The sequence below is a fragment of the Ambystoma mexicanum genome, chromosome 1p (assembly GCF_040938575.1).
Source record: "Ambystoma mexicanum isolate Mex_15411 chromosome 1p, UKY_AmexF1_1, whole genome shotgun sequence".
Classification (NCBI taxonomy): Eukaryota; Metazoa; Chordata; class Amphibia; order Caudata; family Ambystomatidae; genus Ambystoma; species Ambystoma mexicanum.
In genome coordinates this window covers 243806810-243829378 of record NC_090921.1, presented here as the reverse complement: position 1 = coordinate 243829378, position 22569 = coordinate 243806810, and the positions used below count along the sequence as shown (strand labels likewise).

General features: G+C 45.0%; 1 protein-coding gene across 4 annotated transcripts in view; it reads left to right on the top strand.

The window, feature by feature from the left end:
- LOC138568665 (polyunsaturated fatty acid lipoxygenase ALOX15B-like) overlaps positions 1 to 22569 on the top strand; it is a 251431-nt gene that overhangs the window by 23790 nt on the left and 205072 nt on the right. For 3 of the 4 annotated variants that reach the window (XM_069646453.1, XM_069646455.1, XM_069646452.1), the window contains exons 2-3: positions 7554 to 7758; positions 13583 to 13667. In XM_069646453.1, coding sequence (XP_069502554.1) covers positions 7554 to 7758; positions 13583 to 13667 — 290 coding nt within the window. Of the gene's footprint in view, positions 1 to 4955; positions 5282 to 7553; positions 7759 to 13582; positions 13668 to 22569 lie in introns of those variants that run through there. The other variant, XM_069646454.1, reaches the window with a different exon arrangement.

The following is a 22569-nucleotide window of genomic DNA, read 5'->3' as shown; positions in this document are numbered from 1 at the left end:
TTCTTGGCACACCAATCTATTAGAGGGTTGTGAGCTACCAACCATGGCATCCCTAAGATTAGTTGAAACTGAGGAGCTTTGATGAGATTGAATGCAATAGGTCTCGGTGTCCATCCTGGCACAGTAGGGTTAGTGCAGCTGCACATTGGGTTACTGGTCCGGAAGCTATTTCTGTCCCAGCAACAGTAGTAACTTTTTCAGTAGTCGACTTAAAGCATAAGGGAAGCCCCATCTCTGCTGCCAGATCTTGGTCTACATAATTCCCAACTGCTCCGCTGTCTATGTATGCTTCGACAGCATGCATCCGAGATGGTTGTTGGTGATTGATCAAAATGACTGGTAATGCAAAGTGTGAGGTCTCTGGCTCATCCTTCTCGCTTGACAAGCGGACCTCTACGCTTGCTGGGCTTGGTAGTTTTCCGACACCTTGTTATCTTCTTTCTCTGTGGCTCCAACAGTTCTCCTTGTTGGTTTCACTGGACATTCTTTGAGGAAGTGGCCTGACTTTCCGCAATATAAGCATAATTGCTGTTGCCTTCTCTTGTCTCTTTCAGTTTTAGTTAAAGGAGGCCGTACACTTCCGATTTGCATGGGTTCTACTGTTTTTTCCAATGTACGTGGAACATCGGACATACACAGCTCAAGTGTCTAACCTTATCGGTCTGCTTTTTCGGTCTTGTAATCTGTGATCTAATTGCACCACAAGGTTGATGAATTCTCCAGTCTTTAGGTGGGTTAACCACTTGAGCAAGGACATCCTTTAGTTCCCCCTTGTAGACCCTGATGAGTGTGGTCCTTTTTTCCTCGGCCACCCAGCATCAACGACGAGTCTGTTAAATGTTGCTATATATGTAAGCAAGTCTTGACTTCCTTGACGGAGTGACAAAAGTTTGTTGTCTAATGCTTGGCCTTGGGTATGACGAGCAAAGAGTTTTTCCATTTCCATCTGGAAACCCCCAAGTCATGTAACAGGTTATCCTGACTTACCAATGGTACCGACCAATCCGCAGCACTGCCACTCAGATATGACAAGACAAAAGCAGCCCATGCTTGGTCATTAGGAAAAGCCCCAGGTCTACAAAGGAAATGAAGACACTGGTTCATGAACCTTGGATACTTCTTGGGGGGGCCCCCTGTAAATCGTTCAGGTGGAGCTAAAGGAACTGCCCCAGGAAGGGTTATTTGTACTGGATTGGTGGAAGAAGTTGGTACAGATGCTGGCGGAATGTTACCAGGCAATGGGGTCTGTCCTGTCTGTGATTGGAGCAATTGTCTACTTATTTCGTCAGTACGATCCTTAGTAACAATCAAATCCCTCCTAAGAGCGTTGGTTTCGTGCCTTGCTGAATGTACTTCAGCGTGTAATTGTCTCAACAACTGAACTAACTGGTCAGTCTCTGAAGTCTCCATGACGCCCAGGTAGATATTGAGGCTTTGTGTTCTGTTACGCTCACCTGGTATCCACGGGGACGCCACCCAGCCCTGGTTGGATGACTTGCACTCTCGAACCCTCTCCCAGTCCCTTGGTAAGGCCTCTGGTTAAAGATGGGTCTTAATATTGTAAAAGGCAGATTCTCCGTCCTGCTCCTCATGGCAGGAGCGCGTAAATGTGGGGTCGGGCAGCGACCAAGTTACTTCACTGGTGCAAGCCCCCCTGTGTGAATACAGGCCTGCTGCGACTCCGTAGGGTTGCTGCTTTAAAGTCTTTATATGCAGTTCTTATGTTCCTCTCAGTTCGAATAATGTCTTGCTTCTTTCCTTTTAGGTATGGAAAGGTATTTTGGTGTTGTCATGCAGTTTGAAGATGAGCATGGGCCGGTAGGCGAAAGCGCGGTATGCACGATGCTGTCCGGTGAGTAATGCGCTATTTTGCATTTTATATTGCTAACCTGTCTTTTCTCTCCTTGCAGGTTGCGATGTTCCTCGCCGAGCACCGTAATGTTCCAGCAATGATACTGACCAAGAGATGACTACCCAGGTAAGAATTGTGTGGCTTTCTTCATTCGGGAGGAAACGGGAGTAAACGCTTACTAATGCTGTCTTTCTCCTCTTTCCAGGTTATGGTATTCCAGGATGCATGCGGTGCCGGATGATGGCGTTCGTACCTTCAGGTGAGTGGAACTGAAGTCAGCGATGGATTGAAGACAGGATACTGTTCCAGGTAAGTTTCGTAGTGTTCTTTCTCTCTGCAGGTCCTTGACTTCAGGTATGCTGGCATTTAAAAAACTGGACACGGTGAGCGTTCTGCTGCCCACAGCAGAATAACACAAAGCATGTTCTGCTGTTTGGGTGTGGTTTAAATAGTCTCAGGTAAAGTAGTCCCAGGCCTGCCACACCCAAATGACTAGACAGCATAGTTCAGTTCCTTGTAACTGAGCTATGTGTGTGCCTCCATGTTGGCTGAACCCCCCACAAGTTAAATAGTCCCATTCTAATGTTGGTCTTCATAATGGTTTGAGCCTGGCACCAAAGGCGCCAGGACTGACTGCAAGAGTATTGGATGAGGTTTTAAGGCCTTTGACCTGGCCCTAACTGGAAGGCTGACTTGCCAGTGAGGGCCAGGAGCAAGGGTCATGACAACTAGGGGTGGACGGTACAGAGGAGCATTTTGGCGGTCTGGGCCCTAGGGGAACTAAGTAACAAGGAGAGGGGACCGAGGTAAGTGGGTTAGCTAGGTGGGTGGCTTATTATGAAGGTTAGGGAATCCAGGAGGATGTTGAACGCAGGGTGCATCTATCAGAAGTCAGGATGGCAATAATGAGAATGAGCATTAGGGATGCATTGGAAGAGTTGGGGTGCAATTACAAAAGTGTGGAGAAAAGAGTTTGAAAGGAGGGAGGAGGGAGTCCTGGACGACGCTACTTGAGTAGCCGGCTAAGGGAAAGAAAAAAGAAAACAAAAGGGAATGTGAACTGTGGGACGACACTAGCTACATGATAGTTGGCTAGGGGGTTAAAGGAAGATGAAAATGAACTAAAAGGTTGGGTAGAAGGGCAAGTACGAATGTGTTAAGACTCAAGCGACAGAACAGTTATAAGGTCAGGGTACAATGGAGCAAGGGAGTTAGGAGGGTGGGGAACTCTTCAACGGCAGCAGCCACTGAAGAGTCTTGGCAGGGGTAGGTCGGGGAGCGGAAGGGGCTAGCAAGCAAAAGTGCAAAAGGTAGAAGTGCGCAAGAAAACCAGTTAGGTTGGGAAGGGGCAGGGTTCCGACGGCAACAAAAAAAGGGTTTGACAGGAGACCACCTGGGGAAAGTGCAAATTTGTGAGGGCACCAACGGAGCATAATCCTGACGCTGTACTGCCGAAGCAGAAACCTGTAAATTAGCTCCTACCTTATAAGGCAGCTGCGGCCTTTTTCCACCCACAATACGAGACCTGTTGATTTTATTGCAGGTGGCAGATGGGGGGGGGCAGGGAGGTTGTGGGGGGGGACAGAACCAAGTGGGTGGACCATCAAGGATGGGAGGAAAGTGGTACTCAAACTGGGAAAAGGGGTCCCGGTCTGAGATGTTGCAGCTATGCCAGGGAACGCAATGAGCAACGGGAGGCCTGGGTGGACGCTGCCTCAGCGGACAACAGGCCCCCACAGGAAACCCTGCCCCCAAGCAGCTAATGGCAGCAAATGCAGACCGAGGGGTGCCAGGCAACATGAAGGTGGGGGAGTGAAAGGACCCTGGGGGGGGGGGGGGATAGGCCAGTAAAGGGGTAGGGAAGTGAAGCATGCCCCCACAAGGGGACCATTACAGTGGAGGATAACATATGGCCGCCCGCCCACACCAGAAAATGAATTGAATGACCATTGTTAAATTGTATGTTTAATTTTACAGGGAAACTGGCGCAGTGGAGGTACATGGTGCATCCAGGCTGGAAGTGCTGTCAGGAACCACAAGTGACTGTGCGGTCACTAAAATAGGATGGTGGAGTGGGGTATAACCTCTGATGCGCCATGGGGCAAGTGGAGTGTGGTGGGAAAAGGGGTACAAAATAAATAAAGAAAAGGTAAAGTGGAAGGGAAGGGAAGTAGAGGGAAGTAAGCAGAAAGGTAAAGTGGCGGGTAGGACAGAGGTTGGAAGGGGCTAGCAAGCAAAAGATAGAAGTGTGCAAGGTCCCAAGTTAGGTTGCGAAGGGGCAGTGGCCCGACAGGCACGTCAAAAGGATACGACAGCTGGGGGGGGTGTAGAAGACCTAGAGGTTGGAAATAAAGTAAAGGGGGGAGGAAGGGGAGCAGACCCGGGGAAACGGAGGCGGCAGGAAGAGGGAGGAAAGGATAGAACCCAAGGATCAGGGGAGAGGTACAGATAGCCAGGGACACATGGGGGGGGGGGGGTGGTGGAGGGGGTAACCAAGGAAGAGGGAAGATTACAAGCCACCGGAGGAGCGACAAGGGGCAAGGGCAGGATACATGGGGAACGTCAGGGGAGGAGCCACCTGGGAAGATGACAAGAATCTGTGGGAAATGGGACTGGGTAGGATAGCTTGATGCCTAGGGCACGGGGAAGGGCGGAAGAGGTCCAGAGAATGGGGTAATGAGTAACGGGTCCAAGCACCTGGGGATAGCAATAAGAAAGAACATGGCACCTGGGAACAGGGAATGTGTGATATCGGACCCTGTGGGAAACGGAGAGGTTAGGCGCCCGGGGAGAGGAGTAAGTGGTGCAAGACGCTGGGAAATGGGGGACATCGGGACAGGAGGCGAGGGAAAGGAGGCACCTGGGCAATGTGTACATGGGTTGAATGGGGAAAGTACAAATGTATAAGGGCACCAGCTCAGAGCAGAATCCTGATGCCGGACTGCCGAGGCGGAAGACTTGTAAGTTACCTTCTGCCTAAGAAAGCAGCTGCAGCCTTTTTCCACCCACAATACAAGTCATGTGGACATTATTGCAAGTGGGCAGGGAGCTGATAGGCGGGGGGAGGGGGCAGTACGAAGTGGGGGGACCAGCAGGCAGAGGAAGAAAGTGGTACTCAAACGGGGATGAGGAGGCCCAGTCTGGGCTGTTGCGGCTCTGCAGCAGGGACGCGGCTGCCAGCCTTTTAATAGTTTGCCTGTTAGTCCCCTTGCCGTCCTGCCTCCCTTCCGTAGTCTGTTGCCTCCTCTCGGATTTTGGGACAGATGCTGCGTCTTCTGTTCTGAGAACACAGTAGCGCTGCTGAGTGACAACGGTGCACAGCTCAAGCCCCGGTGCAGTGGCATGGAATTTGCTCTGTTTTGAAGGGGAAACCACTGCGTTCCTGAGAAACTGGTGCTTTCTGAACCGCTTCAGACGTCGAAGCAAATGGTATGTCATTTTCCGCCTTGTGTTGCTTTTCACGCATGCTGTTTTATAGAAAATTAGCTGTGTGTGTGTAGGCTGATAGGCTTATTGCTGAAGGACACGCTTTGGGGGGAAGGGAACTGAAAAAGTAAGCGTTCGCTCAGTCCCCCTTCCAGCTGCTCGCCATTGCTTTGAGTTTCTCAGTTTGCTGGTCCGGGAACTACGGTACCAGTAAGCTTGCCGGTACGGTAGTTCCCGGACCGGCAAACTAGGAGTTGTGCTCCCGGGTGCCTTTCTGCCTGCCAGGTCTGACCTGGTGGGCAGAGCGGCACCCACGAGCACAGCATGCCGGTGCCGGTGCATCCGACCTCCCCATTCAGCCCTATGGGGCCGAATGGGGAGCATCTTTTTGCTGGCGCGCGCAAATGGGGAATTACCGGGTGCGGCAGGGCTGTAATCACCCAGTAACTGCCCATTCGCGGGCGCCGGAAATACAATGACACCAGCGGCAGTGCCTGTATTGCAGGCACGGCTACCTACGATGGCATAATGAAGCCCACTGACTTTAACGAAAACTAATTTTCCCAGCCCCTTTGCCGTTTTCCTGGTGTGCCTTGTTTTTGAATAATTCCAATGGGCGGAAGTGCTCAAGCACGAGAGCTGCGACAGTCAGCGGGCACCTGCACGTACCCCACCCCCTTACAGGAGGTAAGCATGTTGCAACAGGCCTTGCAATTTTGTTTTCAAAACCTCATCTGACTGGAATGCAGTGAAAACAAAATGTGACTGTGCTTTTCTAACTCAAGTAAACTGGTGTTTTTACAGCACTTTCACAATTGCTTTTAATTTCATGGTGTATAGATATGGCCATATTGTCCATTAGCCCTATGCTTTTATTTCAGAAGCTACGGATTAGGAGTTCATTGTCTTTCAAAAGATATTAAACTCCAAGGCTTGCTTTTATTATTTTTAGGTTGGCTATTGGGTGGCGCTAAAAGTGCTACCTTTAAGTCGAAACTGTTGTCATTAAAATCAGAGCTTTAACATAAGAAACTCAAATATGGGCTTTGAGGGTCTGTAATGCTTTTCATCGGAGATGACATTAGGGGTAGGGATGCAGTGTTTTTGGTGTGGTTTGTTTATGCTAATCCCTATGGCCATTCCCACCCAGTGCTTGCCCCTCCTCACGGAAAACACCTCGTCGTGGGAACTCTTTGAGCTCACCTTAATCAAACTTTACCATCAAACTTTCCACTCAACTACCTGCCAGTGTTTTTTTCAAAGCATTCTGAGAGTTAAATACTTGGGAGTTGGAAGCCCACTTGTGGTGTAATGCAAATGTTTTTACACCTTTGCCTTCATAGCATAAGCACTCTGTGTGCCCTTCACTGATGTCTTGTTAAAAACAATCATTGGCAAACCCAACCGTTTTGTCAAAGGCCCAAACTGTTGGCATTGCCAATGCTTGTTGTTTGCGAGATTACCGTTTGCCTGCTTGGGAAGTGTGATACCAGACCAGCGGAAATAGGTATTTGCAGACATTAAAGCGATCAATGGTGTCCCAGGTGATTAGAATCTATAGGTGGACTCAGGTAGTCCGTATTCACAAACTGCCAGACCCTGGGAAGGACGAACAGTGGGTGATCTGACTCTTCGGACTACGCACGACCAATGTCATTGTGCCCTTCCTCCAAGGCAATGGAGAGCAAGCACACATACATTTCTCGAAGCTTCGAAAGAATGTATTCTTTGCAACTGGAAAACACACCATCTGCCATCATTCGGGGCAACGTGCATGCGTTGGAAGCAAGACGACACGAGCACCACAGGTTCGATCCCCTTAAGCGCGTTATAAATAACCTATTATATCATATCATAGATAGAGGGACTTTCTCACTTTATTGCCAGATGGGTAACTAATTACCTTATCGTGAAGGAAACAGATGTGTAACTTGGGTTTCCTAAGACTGCATGATAGACTCTGAACTGCTACGTCATAAACAGAAGATAAAAAATGCAACGACATTTTAAAACGGTCAGTTTAAATTGGGAGCCGTTAGCTTTTAGAAATCCCCATAACTTTACAGACATAACACATCCAGCCAATCCCAGTGCATATTTGACAACCAGAGATTATAGACCTTCAGAAATGATAAATTGTTAACAGATTACAGCAAATTTTGACATTTTAGATTTTTAAAAAAATTGTTTGGTGTTCATTCTACAGAAAAGGTAAAACCTGGAATGCTCAATGCAAATACTCGTGCTAATGTAAGGCCTTTCTTTAATTGGTCAGGTGGATGAGTACCGCATCAAAGAGGACCGTGATCTGGGGGAAATCCTGCTCATCCGTCTCCACAAGGGGCCCTTCTCCATCTTCCCAGAGGACAACTGGTACTGCATGTATGTAACTGTGACGTCCCCTGGCGGAGTGATCTACCGCTTCCCCTGTTACCGCTGGATCGAAGGCTACCCAACAGTGGAGCTCGCAGAAGGGACAGGTAATGGCCCACTTGCATTCCCTGCCCAAAAAGGGTTGGCACCTTTGTACTGCAGACAAATACATTTCATTTTTGGGGTTTCCACTCCTTTCTTTTTTAAACACATAATGAATTAGAAGACTATAATGTATTAAGCAGTCTCCTCTGTAATGGGTTTCTAACGTTGTGATGTGGAGGTGTTGACCACAATCCTAGGTTTCCTCATGGAGTCTGCAATCCACATGTCAAGAGGCTTTGATTTGGAAGAGGCTATCCTCCTAGGGCCACCATTGTAAGTGCTCAGAGGTAATCCTGTTTGAAGTCTGGGTTGAGACCCTGGGATAACCAAGGCCTGACCCAGTTTGACCCCCCTCCAAAAGTAATAACTTGGGAATTTGTAGAGGGGAGTGTTGTGTCACAGTAGCTTTTGCCACATACCACCTACAAAGATGCAGGTGTGAGCATAAATGAAAACCTTTTTCAGATTTATTTAACATCATCCGATTAAATAGGCAATTTAAAAATGAGACCACATTTGCAGTCACCCAATTGTTGAATATGAAATCTCTAATCTCTAGGGTACAAGATATCGCACCCAAAATGTGTTTGTCTAGGTAGGTGTGTGTGTGTGTGTGAATGTGTATGGTTGGTCTCGGCACACTATATATGCATGTTATCTATGGGTATTGGTCCTGCGTGCCATCTAGGCCTATTGTGCTTAATTGTCACGAAAACGCAAGTCAAAGGATAAAAGAGAGAAGCCTAAGGTCGGCACCACAAAGAAACGGAGCATCCGATAGAAAATCTTCACTCGTCAAGTTTGACACAAATAAGTATATCCTTGAGGCGACTGAATATAACTTTTACAAATTGACTTGCAACATGCCTAACAAGGTTAACAACATAAGAGTCGACTGAATACTTGGATAACCAACCCTCAGTCTTCTCAATTGTGAAATCTCAATGCGGATAACCATGTTATTGTCGATATAAACAATCATTTGCTATTGAAGAACCTCCCTCTCTTGGTTAAGTCTAGGAGCGCACCAGGGGAGTTGCTAGGTCTGGAAAAGACCCGGGGCTAAGCTGATGTCGGGACTGGGGGCTAGCTAGTCTTTTGGCTGTAGTTCCTGAGATTATATCCGGGGCTTCAACCAAAAGATCAGGGGCTATATTAATTCAGAAAGTCCGTGTATGAAAATGGATGGTAGGATAATGGATAAAAACAATTGAAGGTCTGTTTGTGTCCGGACCTAGTGCACCGTTGAATAGGGAAAAAATACTTGCACGGCTAGATTTAATTCCACTCTTAAGGGTGGTTATAAGTTCAGGAGTTTACTACATTGAGCATGTGCCAGACTCAAGATACTTTGTAACACGGGTAAACTGTTCATCTCCCCACATTGTGACCCTGATGCAACAATTTTTAAAATGGACTGCAAAATGTACAAATGTAACATTAATCATAAATCATGTGAAATGAGGCCTATGGCGCCTTTTGAAAACATCAAGGCTGTGAGCTCAGCAAAAGGCAGCTATATTTTATGGCCAAATGCAATGGGGGAAGATCCTTTAGTAAATGAGTCTGTCCAGTCTTTTGGATGGCTTCCTAGAGCATTGACCGCACAACAGTAACATAAATCCCAGCCCAAAATCTGCAAACCTAAAACCTTTCTTTAGGAACACCAGAGGTCATAGGTATGCACACACAGGACAGATGGGTATGATCAATTTAAGGATAATGGAACTTAATTATTACAGGAAACCTGGTAAAGCACCTACGTTGATCTTCCTCTAGACCAGCGGTATTCAAACTGTGGGGCGCGACCCCCCCAGGGGTCCGCGGGTGCATCCCTAGGGGGCCCTGAGAGCTCAGCATAAAATATAAAAAATCAAAACATTTTTTAGATTGGAAGAAATGGGCAGGGGTGGCTCACATGGTCGGGCTGAAGCATGAAACTGTCTCAGGCAACAATGAAAAAGTGGCCTGCAGTGGGGCCTCATTAAAACTATGGTGGTACGGTAACGACGGTGCCTGTAAGCTACTGGCACCGTTGCTACCGTACTGCCATAGTAAGAGTTGTGCTCGTGGGTGCCTGACAACCTGCCAGGTCTGACCTGGCAGGCCACGCGGCACCCACGAGCACAGCTCGTCGGATGCACCGTTATCGGTGCCAGTGCCTCCGAGCTCCCCATTCCCATTGAGCCATAGGATTTACCGGTACCAGCATCCGCGAAAGGGCAATTATCAGGTCCGCCTAACTCTGCATGACCCGGTAATTGCCCATTTGCGGGTGCCGGACCCGGATGCAACTCCGGCGGCAGCTGTGAAAGTTTTACCGGCACAGCTACCGCCAGGGTGTAATGAGGCCCACTGTTTCAATAGTACCCAAGGGAGTGCTTTGTGTTAAAATGTAAGTAAATCGTGATATATTCAGCAACAATTGTCAACATTACTAACTGCATAGTTAAGTAACACATCAAACTGGTCCACATCGAAAATGGTGGCCCATTTTGACTGGGCCACACTAGCATTTTACATTTTTGGTACAGGCATTGCCCTATGGGCCAGTCTGAGCCTGGCAGCTCATTCATAATGGCAAGGGGGCGCCCACCCAGTGGCCCCTCACCCATTATGGAGGAGCTAAGGAGCCAGACCAGTGAAACAGTGAGCACTCCCTCAGCTGCTTTTTCCAGCTGATGGAGTGCTCCTGGGCTGGCTGAACTGTCAAAGGGAAACACTGTTTCCCTTTGACAGTTTAGTTCCCCAGCTGCACATGCTTACCGAGCCATGCAAGTGCTGGGGCGTTTTGCTTCGCCAGCATTGCATAGCTCATTGGAAATGCTGGCTGTCCGAGGGGGAGCTCCTGCGCCGCCTCGCGCATACGGAGAGAGCAGCCTGGAGCAGTGCGTTTCAGCACCCACACGCAGGCCAATGCAGAAGGTACGTTTATGTTTAAATAAAAACATGTGTATGGATGCGTGTATGCTTATGTTGTGAGTGTATGGTGATGTATGCTCGTGTGAGTGATTACTGTATGAATGTGCAGCTCCTTGCATACACAACATAATCATGTTGATTGTGTTAGGCCCAGTGGGACCCAGGGAACAGGGATGGTATCTTTTTACTGGACATCTATCATAGATGTCCAGTAAAAAATGTCATCCCTGACCCCTGGGCCCCCCAGCACCAATTGCAAACTGTTTGGCTATTTGCCCATTTTTTAAAAAAAACGTATGCTCTGCAATGCAACATTTTAACCCATTATTTAAAAAGAATTCACAGGGGGAACCCCCCCCCCCCTTTATTGGTTCAGGCTCCCTCACTATGCTCGGATGCTATTGCATTTTTGGGGGAAAATGCCCCTCCACCAAAAAAAAAAAATATCATCCGCCGCCACTGGTCCTCAGACTGTGTTGGGAACGGGATGGGGGGGGAACCCATGGACTATGGTGGGAGCACAATGGGTGGGAACCATGGGATGGTGGTGAGGGCAGAGTGGGGAGAGCTCAGGGTGTGTGATGGGGTGGGGAGAGACCAGGGACTGGGTAGGAGTGGGATGAGGGAGCCTAGCCACTAATGGAGCAGGTGAGGGCACGCAATATATACTGTCCATTTGGCATTTCTGGGGGGTCCCGACCGGCCCAAATTTTGCTCAGGGGGGCCGCGGCCAAAAGAGTCTGAAGACCACTGCTCTAGACATACCAGAAATCTAAAGAAACATACAACGATAGCGTGTCCTGTGGCCTTGTGAAAGTGGTTGGAAATGCACATTTAAAGAATATAATTTAGCAGGGTGCAACCAACATATATTGACAGGCATTATGATAATGGGTGATTCATGTCCGTCATAATTGATGATTATGACCCTCCTGGGAGTTTACCCACTAATGAGATAATAATGCAGGTTTTAGGTTTAAGAGAATTGATCTGGAATGTGGAATAATGAAGAGCTTATGGGGTTAATAGAGGGTGATTGCACCAGCCCTTAACTTTATGATCCCCACCAATGGTGATGCAATTAAATAAGGCAAACAATGTCCAAAATAAGTGATGGGCACAATTCATGGAAGATCTGGGCATTAGCATGGTAAATTGTGACATTCTGGGTTGGCCTTAATGGGGGAGGAATGGCAAACAAGTGTGATAGATGTTATATCTAGAAATGGCACATTTTCTGATAAAGTTAATACAACACTTTCAATAAATATAATGATCATGCTATTCTGGTATTAACGTGGATATACAAACGAACACCTTTAGAAAACAAGAAAAGGCTCAAATACAGGTGAACTTATCAAAACCTCAAATAGTGTAGCGGGAAAGCAATGTAGGAAGATTGAATAGGTACTGAGCCAAAAACCTAGAAGGCTCGGTACCGCACAGGCTCACAGGCACTACTGCTGAAATCATAGAAGGGCTAACGTCTCTAACTTCTCCTTTTGGTAAACCGACTAGTAAATGGATGTCCAAAATACTGCGATAGGTACCATCTACTATGCAGAAGCGGCAAGGCAAAAGCAAGCCTCAGGCTGCATGATTCGTTGCAAGTTCATAAGTAGCAGAGAGCGGGATGCCATGATACCAGTAACTAAAACTAGATATAAAAACTGCCTTCATGAACATAAACCCTTTACGAAGACTATACATTGGCAAAGAACATTAAAAGTTCTATAGTTCAGCAACAAATGGAATGTATAATTTTACATTGTAAAACTTATATTAAAATTGTTCAGTTCCCAATTGAGACTTATTGATGGCCACATCTCATCACTGTCCCTGCCAAACTCCTGGAAAGCACATCTCATCACTGTCCCTGCCAAACTCCTGGAAAGTATAGGGCAGTCCATTACCATACTGTGGAAATCAAGGGTGCAGCATCAAATGACAAATTGAGTTTAGTTTCCATGACAGCTGTGATGGTCTATCCTCTCTTCTTTCCTTCCAACCCGCTCATTGGTGCCTCAGGATACTTATGCGATTTATTTAGCAACATTTCAAATGAAATGTGTGCCTTAGTGTTTGAAAATCAAGGACATGGCATAAAAAGATGCTTTAAATTATGCAAGACATTCATTATCTTCGGAGTATCTATCGTTTTTAAAACTAAAAAAACGAAAACTGCACTATACAAAAATGCGCACCTCCAAGAAAGTCGAGCATGTCAGATCTGAGTAGCGTGATCTGATTTTCCGGCCAGAGAAGGGTAATTGGGCAGCCATATGAATAGATTTAGATGTGGAAAGGGTGTGCTTTTGGTAAACTTATAAAATTAATCTAAATTCATCAGGCAGGAACAACCGTTTTGGTCTTTCCCAAAAGAAACCATTGCTACAGTACTTCCTGGTCTGCACTTTCTTTGAAGTGTAGAGTTCAATAGATAAACTGGGATCTAAAAGGAACCCCAAATATTTAGCCCAGAAGGCTAGCCAAGGTGAGTATCCTCCAAGGAGGGCACCAAAGAAGACTGATCTGGACAGTAACTATTTTGTGGCAAGTTAAAATGTAGCCTTTTATGCAGTTAAACTTTATTTGTACTAAACAAACCCAATCCTTGGTGGTAGAAAAGCAACTACTCAGGTGGTGGGTGCGATCCACAGACAAAAGCTGGTTGTTGTCCATAGACATATAAATCTGGAAGACCCCAAACACATGTCCCAATGGTGCCATATCATCTTTATCATTAGAGATCATTGGTGTTGGGATAGACCCCTCTGGCTCTCTATGCATAACTGGCTGGGGAAGGAATCTGGCAATATCCACTGGGATTAATACTTTTATTAATGTGTTTTTTTCTTCAGCTTTCGTTATTGTAAATGCTTGTATTTCCTTTTGTTTGAGCAGCTATGCTGAGTTCTGCAAGCAATCTTCACGTGACACTAAAAAAACAGCGAGTGAGTGATCTGGAACAGAGAAGAAAGGTCTACAGGTGAGGTGTCTTACAACGGGTTACCTTTTGTGTATTTGTAATGTATGGAAAAGTACTCCAGGAACTAAACTACAAAAACAATCATGGCTGTTGATTAGTCTCACTCTTCTACCTACATCCATGGGATACTATTGCCCATTGCACTACATTAATGATGACCTCTTGCACAGCGTGGTGGCTTCGTACATTTGGTCTATGTGGGGGCAGACTGTAAATCTACACTCGGGGTAAAATGTTTTGGTGCATTGGGTTGGTCTGGCTTGGTGTGCTCATCTTTTATCCTGGGGCAGCATTTAAGGAAGGTGCGGTCAGAGCAGAGGGTGGGGGCCATTCCAGAAGGTGCAGTGGGAGGAGACACGGGTGTGCTCTTAACCGGCAAGCACACAGCCATGCCCTTCGCCCCTTCTGTTATAAGTGATGGGAGACCTAATATACTGTTCTCTAGGACTTGCTCTCCTATATTAACAGCTGGTTGGCAAAGGGATAAACCATGTGTATTTCTGATTTGTATGTGTAGATTCCTTCTTTTCTTCTTTTCTACCTTTACTCATTTGGGGGCGAGGCCGGGTGTCCTTTGTATGAGATTTACTGGTCAACAGAAACACCCTGCACTCCTTTTCAGTGACCACAATGTTCCCTTATAATCCTTAAGTCTGAGGAGACCAGTGCATACTGTTGTGACTGATCAACACAGCGTCCTTCTTTCCTCTAATCTGAAATGGTTGAGCATAACATGAAAAGTTATTACCAGGACAATGAGGCAGACTTGCCACATGGGCATTACTAAATGCCAGGACTCATTGCACAAACCCACAACTTTATCTGCAAAAGTTGTTATATGAAGGGGTTTCTGAAACCAAGGAACGACAAAACATTTGACCACTTATTTAGGTTTTTATTAACCCAATTTCTTTTTTTGTGCATATCGGTAGACTGTGGTGAAAAGAATTACCACTCACGGTTCTGGTAGGTTGGTGAAAAATGTATTCGTAAAAAGTAATAACAAGAGCAAAACCAACAGCAACATGAGACTTTGGTGCAGTGAGAACCCCTCTCTCTGTGCACCGTTTTCTTATACCCAAAGGAACACATGTGTTTCAATGGCAAGGGTGGACCAGTTAGGGCAAGGAATCCTACTGCAACAATGTTGCATGCAGGGAACACGCCCCACTATACAGACATTTGATAGCAGCTGCGTTCTTTCATGTTCGTGTTATCAGGGAGGACAGCATAACTTAATGCATTAAGTGAAGGTAAATTTACTTCTCAAAGATTCCTACACTCTGATGCAGGCAAGAACTTGTGTAATTTGACTTCCGTCTGCTAATGCCGCTTTTCCTAAGAAAGCGGGAGCCTAAAATACACAACATATGCCAAAAGGGATACACGTCAGAAACAAGAGATGTGAAGTCTAGCATTCCTACATGCTAGGCGAAGAACCTCCATTGCAAAGACATGCACAGTAAAGTCTTGACACGCACAAGCAAGAAACAGCTGTTTAAACATGGCAGTTTGCAGCATCTGCCTAACATTATAATGCAGTAATATACAAGGAAAGTACTTACAATTTGCAATCCCAAACTTTCCCCCACAGTCCCCTCCTATGAGTCCTTCACTCCCTTCTCATTACAAACATCTCTAGGGGAACAAATATGACACCCTGGCATATTATAGCAAATTGTGTTCAGTAGCATGACAATAAAGCACCTGGGCACTTTGAGAAATGTCAGAACAGGTGTTGAATAGCAGATATTAAAGGGATTGGGGTTGGAATCCCGTGACGGAAATGTTTGAAGGAGAAAAGAATCGAAGATTATTTTTCTGAAAATTACCTTTCGGTCTTTTCTCCCCTGAACATTTCTGACTTCGACCCTGTCCCCACACTCCCACACCCTACTTACCTTGTGACTTCACTTTGTGTGCCGCCGTCTCACTGTGTCCCTGACGCCTGTTCCCTTTCACTTCCGTGATCGGGAACCGGCGCTGCAGGGTCCTTTCCATTTTTATTTATAACATTTTTGGGATCGCCAGCGTGCGGACACCCCACTCTCAATATAGTGAACAAGGGTGCGCGGGACACCACCATAGCCCCCGCAGCCCTTAGCACCGAATGGGGCATTTGGTCGTATTTTTCAGCAGTTGGAAATTTTCAAACAGCCAAAATTCAGCCGACTCTCATTCGGGCTTTTATTTACAGGCCTTTTGGACGTTTCCTATTAAAGACCCTAAAAACCATCGTCAGACAGAAAAAAAGTGCGAACCAGACTGACTACCCCTCTCGTGGACCTGTCGAATCACAGGTAAGGATACAGAGTCACTGCTTACTAATTATGCAGAAAAAACACCTGTAGGGAAACAATTATTTGGACCGGATGCAATGTTACAAATGTGTAAATCACTTTTAATATTCACTTTTAAATAAACATCTTAAACATTTATAGGCTTCTCATGCACCAATCATACCTTTCATTCCATTCAATACGTTTTACAATCTAGGTGTTTACATATTCTTTGAGCATATTCACTATTTACAATATTTATGACATTGGAAAAAACATTAGATTTTCCTTTGAGTCGACATGTTTCGGCCCTTCTTAAAGTACCATTGTTGTCTGCGGTGGTCAATTAAACAGTTATTGGGCCATCTTCAGGACATTCGTTTTTTCTTGGAAGATTAATTTCGTTCCCCTTTCAGATGAAAAATGCCAAATCTAAAACACAAATTATACATATATTACATTGTGAACCGGTCTTTCCCAATTTAATTAGTCTCAAGGTGATGGCCAGATATGTTAATTTACTGAACCTATGCACAGCACCCACCTGTGGTCGGCATATGTTGTGAAGGACCATGGAGCCGTGGCTACTGGATGTATACTGTGTTTTCCAGTGTCTGGAACTCTATTTACAGGGAACACAGAGGATAATCATCTTTACATTCTTATTGTGATGAAAAGGTCCTGAAAAAGGATTTTTCTAGGACTTACGGAGTACACCTCTGTGTAGGTGGATCTTCAAAATCTCTTTACTGGAGTGCTGCGTGACCAGCTGTCGTAAGTTGGAACTTAGTCCTGCAGTTTCATCTGTAATGCTGCCTGTTAAAAAAGGCAGAATGGGTCACTAGTGTTATATTAGTGATCGCATAACATATAGTACTAATTCGAATTTATTTTACAAATCGGCATGTCTAATAGGCCGTGTTACTTCTAAACTTGCACCGATTATTCTTCAAAAGGCGTATGGTTTGCCTGCAAGGAAAAGCCGCTATTCGCGTGGCCTCTTCAACCTTACTCTCTATTGTTTTGTAAACGTGAGCTCACTAACGCCTCTGCACTGATTACTCATTGCGATACGCTTGTTAGTTTTAGCAGTTAGAGCTCACGATGTACATTGGGAGCTCGTGTTTACTCAACCACGCCCGAACGGCACCTACTTAAAACAACCTGCGAATTCGGGACCGGGCTTACCTATTTCGTCTTCCAGTCGTTCCGAGCTCAAACAGCGTGTCGTCTGCCATTCGCGCTGTGTAGGGCGTGGACCTTTTTAAAGGTCACCTGATTGGGGATATGTGCACGTAAAGGGCACATGACCCCGTTTCCGTCGTAACTGCAAGCCGGCCTCTGTGGCAAAAAGGCTGTTAGAAATGAGACCTGACCCAAATGAATGGATGTTCGCTCTTGTGTGTGACGATACTGTATGTAATGCATGAGTCTTCGTGTGTTATTGAAGAGTATTACGGACGCTCAATCTGCTACTTATCGAACATTCCGTAATGCTGTACTATCACTCAAACCATATATGCTTGGCTTGTGTGTTGTATCAGAGAAATGCAAGTTATTAAAAAAGGACCCTTTCAGAAAAAACACCCGCATATTCAATTCATCAACGTACCATTGGTTTGTTCTATGTATGGAGGGAGCCAATCCTCTGGACTTTCTATTGCACAACTGCATATAAAAAAAAAAGCCAAAGTGAGCCATTGTACAAACTTGGGACAAAGGCCAAGGCAACCTAAGTACAGCCCTCAGTTGACTTATTCTAGGGAGATGGAACATTATTTGAGATGAATCTGAAGGGCTAAGGTATTTATGCCCCTATTAGTTATCTCAAAGGAATGCACTCCACGGCAATATTTAACCTGTTTTTGACTGTATTAAGGTTATAAATTCCTTTTTGCTTACACCTGGTGAGAGTTTGGTCAATATTCCCTTTTCTTGGGGAGGGTTTGATGACTTGGAGTACACACCATAATTCAGTGCATTTGTGTTTCTTTGTGAAATGGGCCACAATAGTTTATTTTCCACTTGGTTGCGAATACAGGTTTTGTGCTCACTGATTCTTTGGCGTATTGGCCTTTTAGTTTTGCCAATCTACACCAGGTCACACGGACACTTTATGGCATAAACCACCCATTGGGTTAGGCAGTTAGTAAAATCTTTTAGTTGGATTACCGTATTACAGAGGGTGATGTTCTTCATTGTGGCTGTTTGTGCATCGATTGAGCATTGCCCACACCGGTGGTGGCCTTCTACAGGAGGTAGGCCCCAGAGTAATGTTTGAGAGGTCTTCGTAGGCTTGTTATTCTGGTAAGTATGTACTAGACTATCCTTGATGTTTTGTTGTCTTTTAAATGCAAATCGTGGGACTGGAAGATTAAAGTCTTCCGTGTGAAGCATTTTCCAGTGTTTGCGGATGATCTTTCTGAGATTGTTGCTAATTGGACTGTATGTGCTGACACATGTGATTTTCTCCTTTTTGGCGATGGGCTGGTTCTAAAGTGATAGCTCGGTTCATGTGTAATGCTCTTTTATACGCCGTGTGTATCGTGGTTTTCGGGTACCCTCTGTCCTTGAGTCTAGCCTTGAGATTTATACCGCGTAGTTTGTACATTTCCACATCCGTACAGTTTCTACGGATCCGGAGGAACTGGCCATATGGTAGGCCTTCTTTTAGACTTAGAGGATGGAAACTTTGATAATTCAACAGAGTTTTTGTCAGTGGGTTTTGTATAAAGAACAGTCTCTATATTACCACTTGTTGTTTTTTTTGTATCTCTAAATCTAAGAATGATATTTTGTTCAAATCAGTATGTATTGTGAATTGGATATGCAGGTTTTGAAGATTCAACCACTTATGAAACAAAGAGCTGATCAGAGGTGCCACTCCATATTAGACAGATATCATCAATATATCGGAGCCAATTTTTGATGAAAATTGAGAAAGGATTAGTAGGACTATAGATGAATTGTTGCTCGATCATCCATGTATAGATTCGCTAAGTCCGGAGCGAATGTCGCTCCCATACTAATCCCTTTTAGCTGATTGTAGTAATGGTCCTTGTACAAGAAGAAATTATCTGTCAATGCTAACCTTATGCATTCCAAAATTAATGCTGTAGGGACAAGGTTAAGTGTCGCAGTGCGCTTGTCCGAGTATTTGGCCATCACCTTGAGACAGTCACCTTGAGGAATGCTAGAATACAAACTCAACACATCCAAAGTGACCAAGATATCTGATGGATTTAGTTGGATGTTCTCCAGTCTTTTTAACATACTAGTTGTATCTTTCACGTATGATGCCATTTTTGATACAAACGGTCTCAGGAACCATGAAGAATAAATGGACAGAGGTTCAAGGATAGAATTAATGGCTGCCACAATCGGTCTACCAGGTGGTAATTTATCATCTTTGTGAATTTTTGGAAGGATATAAAATGCTGGCGTAGTTGGATACTGATTGATCAAGAAATCTTTTTCTTCGAGATCTATCCAGCTTTCCTCTACTGCATGTTTCATAAGACTGTTAATTTCTTCTTGGAGACGAGGAGTGGAGTCACATGGAAGTTTCCTGTATGAAGTTGTCGTTGAGATTTTTCATCACCTCAATTTCATAGGCACCCTTATCCCACAGGACAATGCAGCCGCCTCCCTTGTCAGCAGGTTTAATTATAAAGTCGTCATTGGTTTGTAAGGTTTTCAGTGCTTCTCTTTCAGCTTTGGATAGATTATTTTTTGAGTTGTTTTTTGTTCTTTATCGCGTCCTGAATTTCACGGGAAATTCTTTGTTCGAATGCTATTATCGCTGGGCAGACCATAGCATTAGTAGGTGCAAATTTAGAGGGTGTTCTAAGACATTTAAAAAAAAAAAAAATTTATGCAGTTGTGCAATAGAAAGTCCAGAGCATTGGCTCCCTCCATGCATAGAACAAACCAATGGTACGTTGATGAATTGAATATGCGGGTGTTTTTTCTAAAAGGGTCCTTTTTAATAACTTGCATTTCTCTGATACAACACACAAGCCAAGCATATATGTTTTGAGTGATAATACAGCATTACGGAATGTTCGATAAGTAGCAGATCGAGCGTCCGTAATACTCTTCAATAACACACAAAGACTCATGCATTACATACAGTATAGTCGCACACAAGAGCGAACATCCATTCGTTTGGGTCAGGTCTCATTTCTAACAGCCTTTTTGCCACAGAGGCTGGCTTGCAGTTACGACGGCAATGGGGTCATGTGCCCTTTACGTGCACACACCCCCAATCAGGTGACCTTTAAAAAGGTCCACGCCTACACACAGTGCGATCAGAAGACGACACGCTGTTTGAGCTCGGAACGAGTGGAAGACGAAATAATAGGTAAGCCCGGTCCCGAATGCGCAGGTTGTTTAAAGTAGGTGCCGTTCGGGCGTGGTTGAGTAAACGCGACGAGCTCCCAATGTACATCGTGAGCTCTAACTGCTAAAACTAACAAGCGTATCGCAATGAGTAATCAGTGCGGAGGCGTTAGTGAGCTCACGTTTACAAAACAATAGAGTAAGGTTGAAGAGGCCACGCAAATAGCGGCTTTTCCTTGCAGGCAAACCATACGCCTTTTGAAGAATAATCGGTGCGAGTTTAGAAGTAACACGGCTTATTAGACATGCCGATTTGCAAAATAAATTCGAATTAGTACTATATGTTATGCGATCACTAATATAACACTAGTGACCCATTCTGCCTTTTTTAACAGGCAGCATTACAGATGAAACTGCAGGACTAAGTTCCAACTTACGACAGCTGGTCATGCAGCACTCCAGTAAAGAGATTTTGAAGATTCACCTACACAGAGGTGTACTCCGTAAGTCCTAGAAAAATCCTTTTTCAGGACCTTTTCATCACAATAACAATGTAAAGATTATTTATTATCCTTTCTGTGTTCCCTGTAAATAGGGTTCCAGAAACTGGAAAACATAGTATACATCCAGTAGCCACAGCTCCAGGGTCCTTAACAACATATGCCGACAACAGGTGGGTGCAGTGCGTAGGTTCAGTATATTAACATATCTGGCCATCACCTTGAGGCTAATTAAATTGGGAAAGACCGGTTCACAATGTAATATATGTATAATTTGTGTTTTAGATTTGGCATTTTTCATCTGAAAGGGGAACGAAATTAATCTTCCAAGAAAAAACGAATGTCCTGAAGATGGCCCAATAACTGTTTAATTGACCACCGCAGACAACGATGGTACTTTGAGAAGGGCCGGAACATGTCGACTCAAAGGAAAATCTAATGTTTTTTCCGATGTCATGCATATTGTAAATAGTGAATATGCTCAAAGAATATGTAAACTGTAGAACCCCTAGATTGTAAAACATATTGAATGGAATGAAAGGTATTTTTGGTGCATGTAGAAGCCTATAAATGTTTTCTAAGATGTTTTTTTTAAAAGTGAATATTAAAAGTGATTTATACATTTGTAACAATGCATCTGGTCCAAATAATTGTTTCCCTACAGGTGTTTTTTCTGCATAATTAGTAAGCAGTGACTGTATACTTACCTGTGATTCGACAGGTCCACGAGAGAGGGGTAGTCAGTCTGGTTCGCACTTTTTCTCTTTAGAACCTCCCTTCCTACAGATCTGACCCGGGAGATCCCACTTATATAGCCATCGTCAGACAGGACAGATTTTGGATTATAACTAGTGCTATAAGTAAAATCTAACCAATAGATTTTCCAGGGGTCCCAATAGACCTGCAGTCCAAGTCCCAATGGTCCAGGAAGCGTCCAGGCTAGTGTTATGGAGCCTTGCAGTGTGCCGAATGTGGGTGACGATGTCAACAATATTGCTTGAGAAACTTGGTATGAAGGTAGCACTCACTCTTCATGATTGCGCAGGTGCCGCCTTGTGTGGCCAGACCAACGTCTAGAGCCATACTATTCTGGAGCACCATGGTTCAGATGGCTACATGTTCGCTAAATCATTCATTTTCATTTTATTCATTTATGAAGTGTGCAGCAACCCAGGAGCATCATGGCGCTATTATAGGATTCTTTGCCATATGATATATGGCAATAGAGGAATCTAGGTATGATACAAAGCATATACACGCAGTTGTCATTGGCATGAGCACGAGATAGTAGACAATACATATTGGTCTTATTTGAATAGCCATATGTTGAGTGCTTTGCGGAAGGCTTCGTGGGAGAGTTCAGCTCTGAGCGATGGGGGCAGAGTTCCAAAGTTTGGCCACTATAAAGGGGAAGCTAGCGCCACCAGCTTTGGTGCGTTTGACTAATAGAGGACATAGTGGCATTTGCAATATGCCCCACAAACTGTGGCATTTGGGTTGGACGTTATCTCAAGAGCTGGTATCCACTACCACAACACTGATGTCCCAGGCGGTGCTTTTCCTAAAACGGGATTGGACTGTAAAGGTGGAAGTATCATGTACTGCGGGCAGAATATAGCCCATACAACAACTCCATCCCCATCTGATGGGTCGCCAGGGTTAAGCTTTGTCCCTGCAGATAAAGTAAGATCCTGTATGTGCAGCCTACCCAGATTGGGAGAATGAGAAATTACGTTTATGGGCAAATGTAACATTATTGATCACTAGACTGGAATCCGTGGA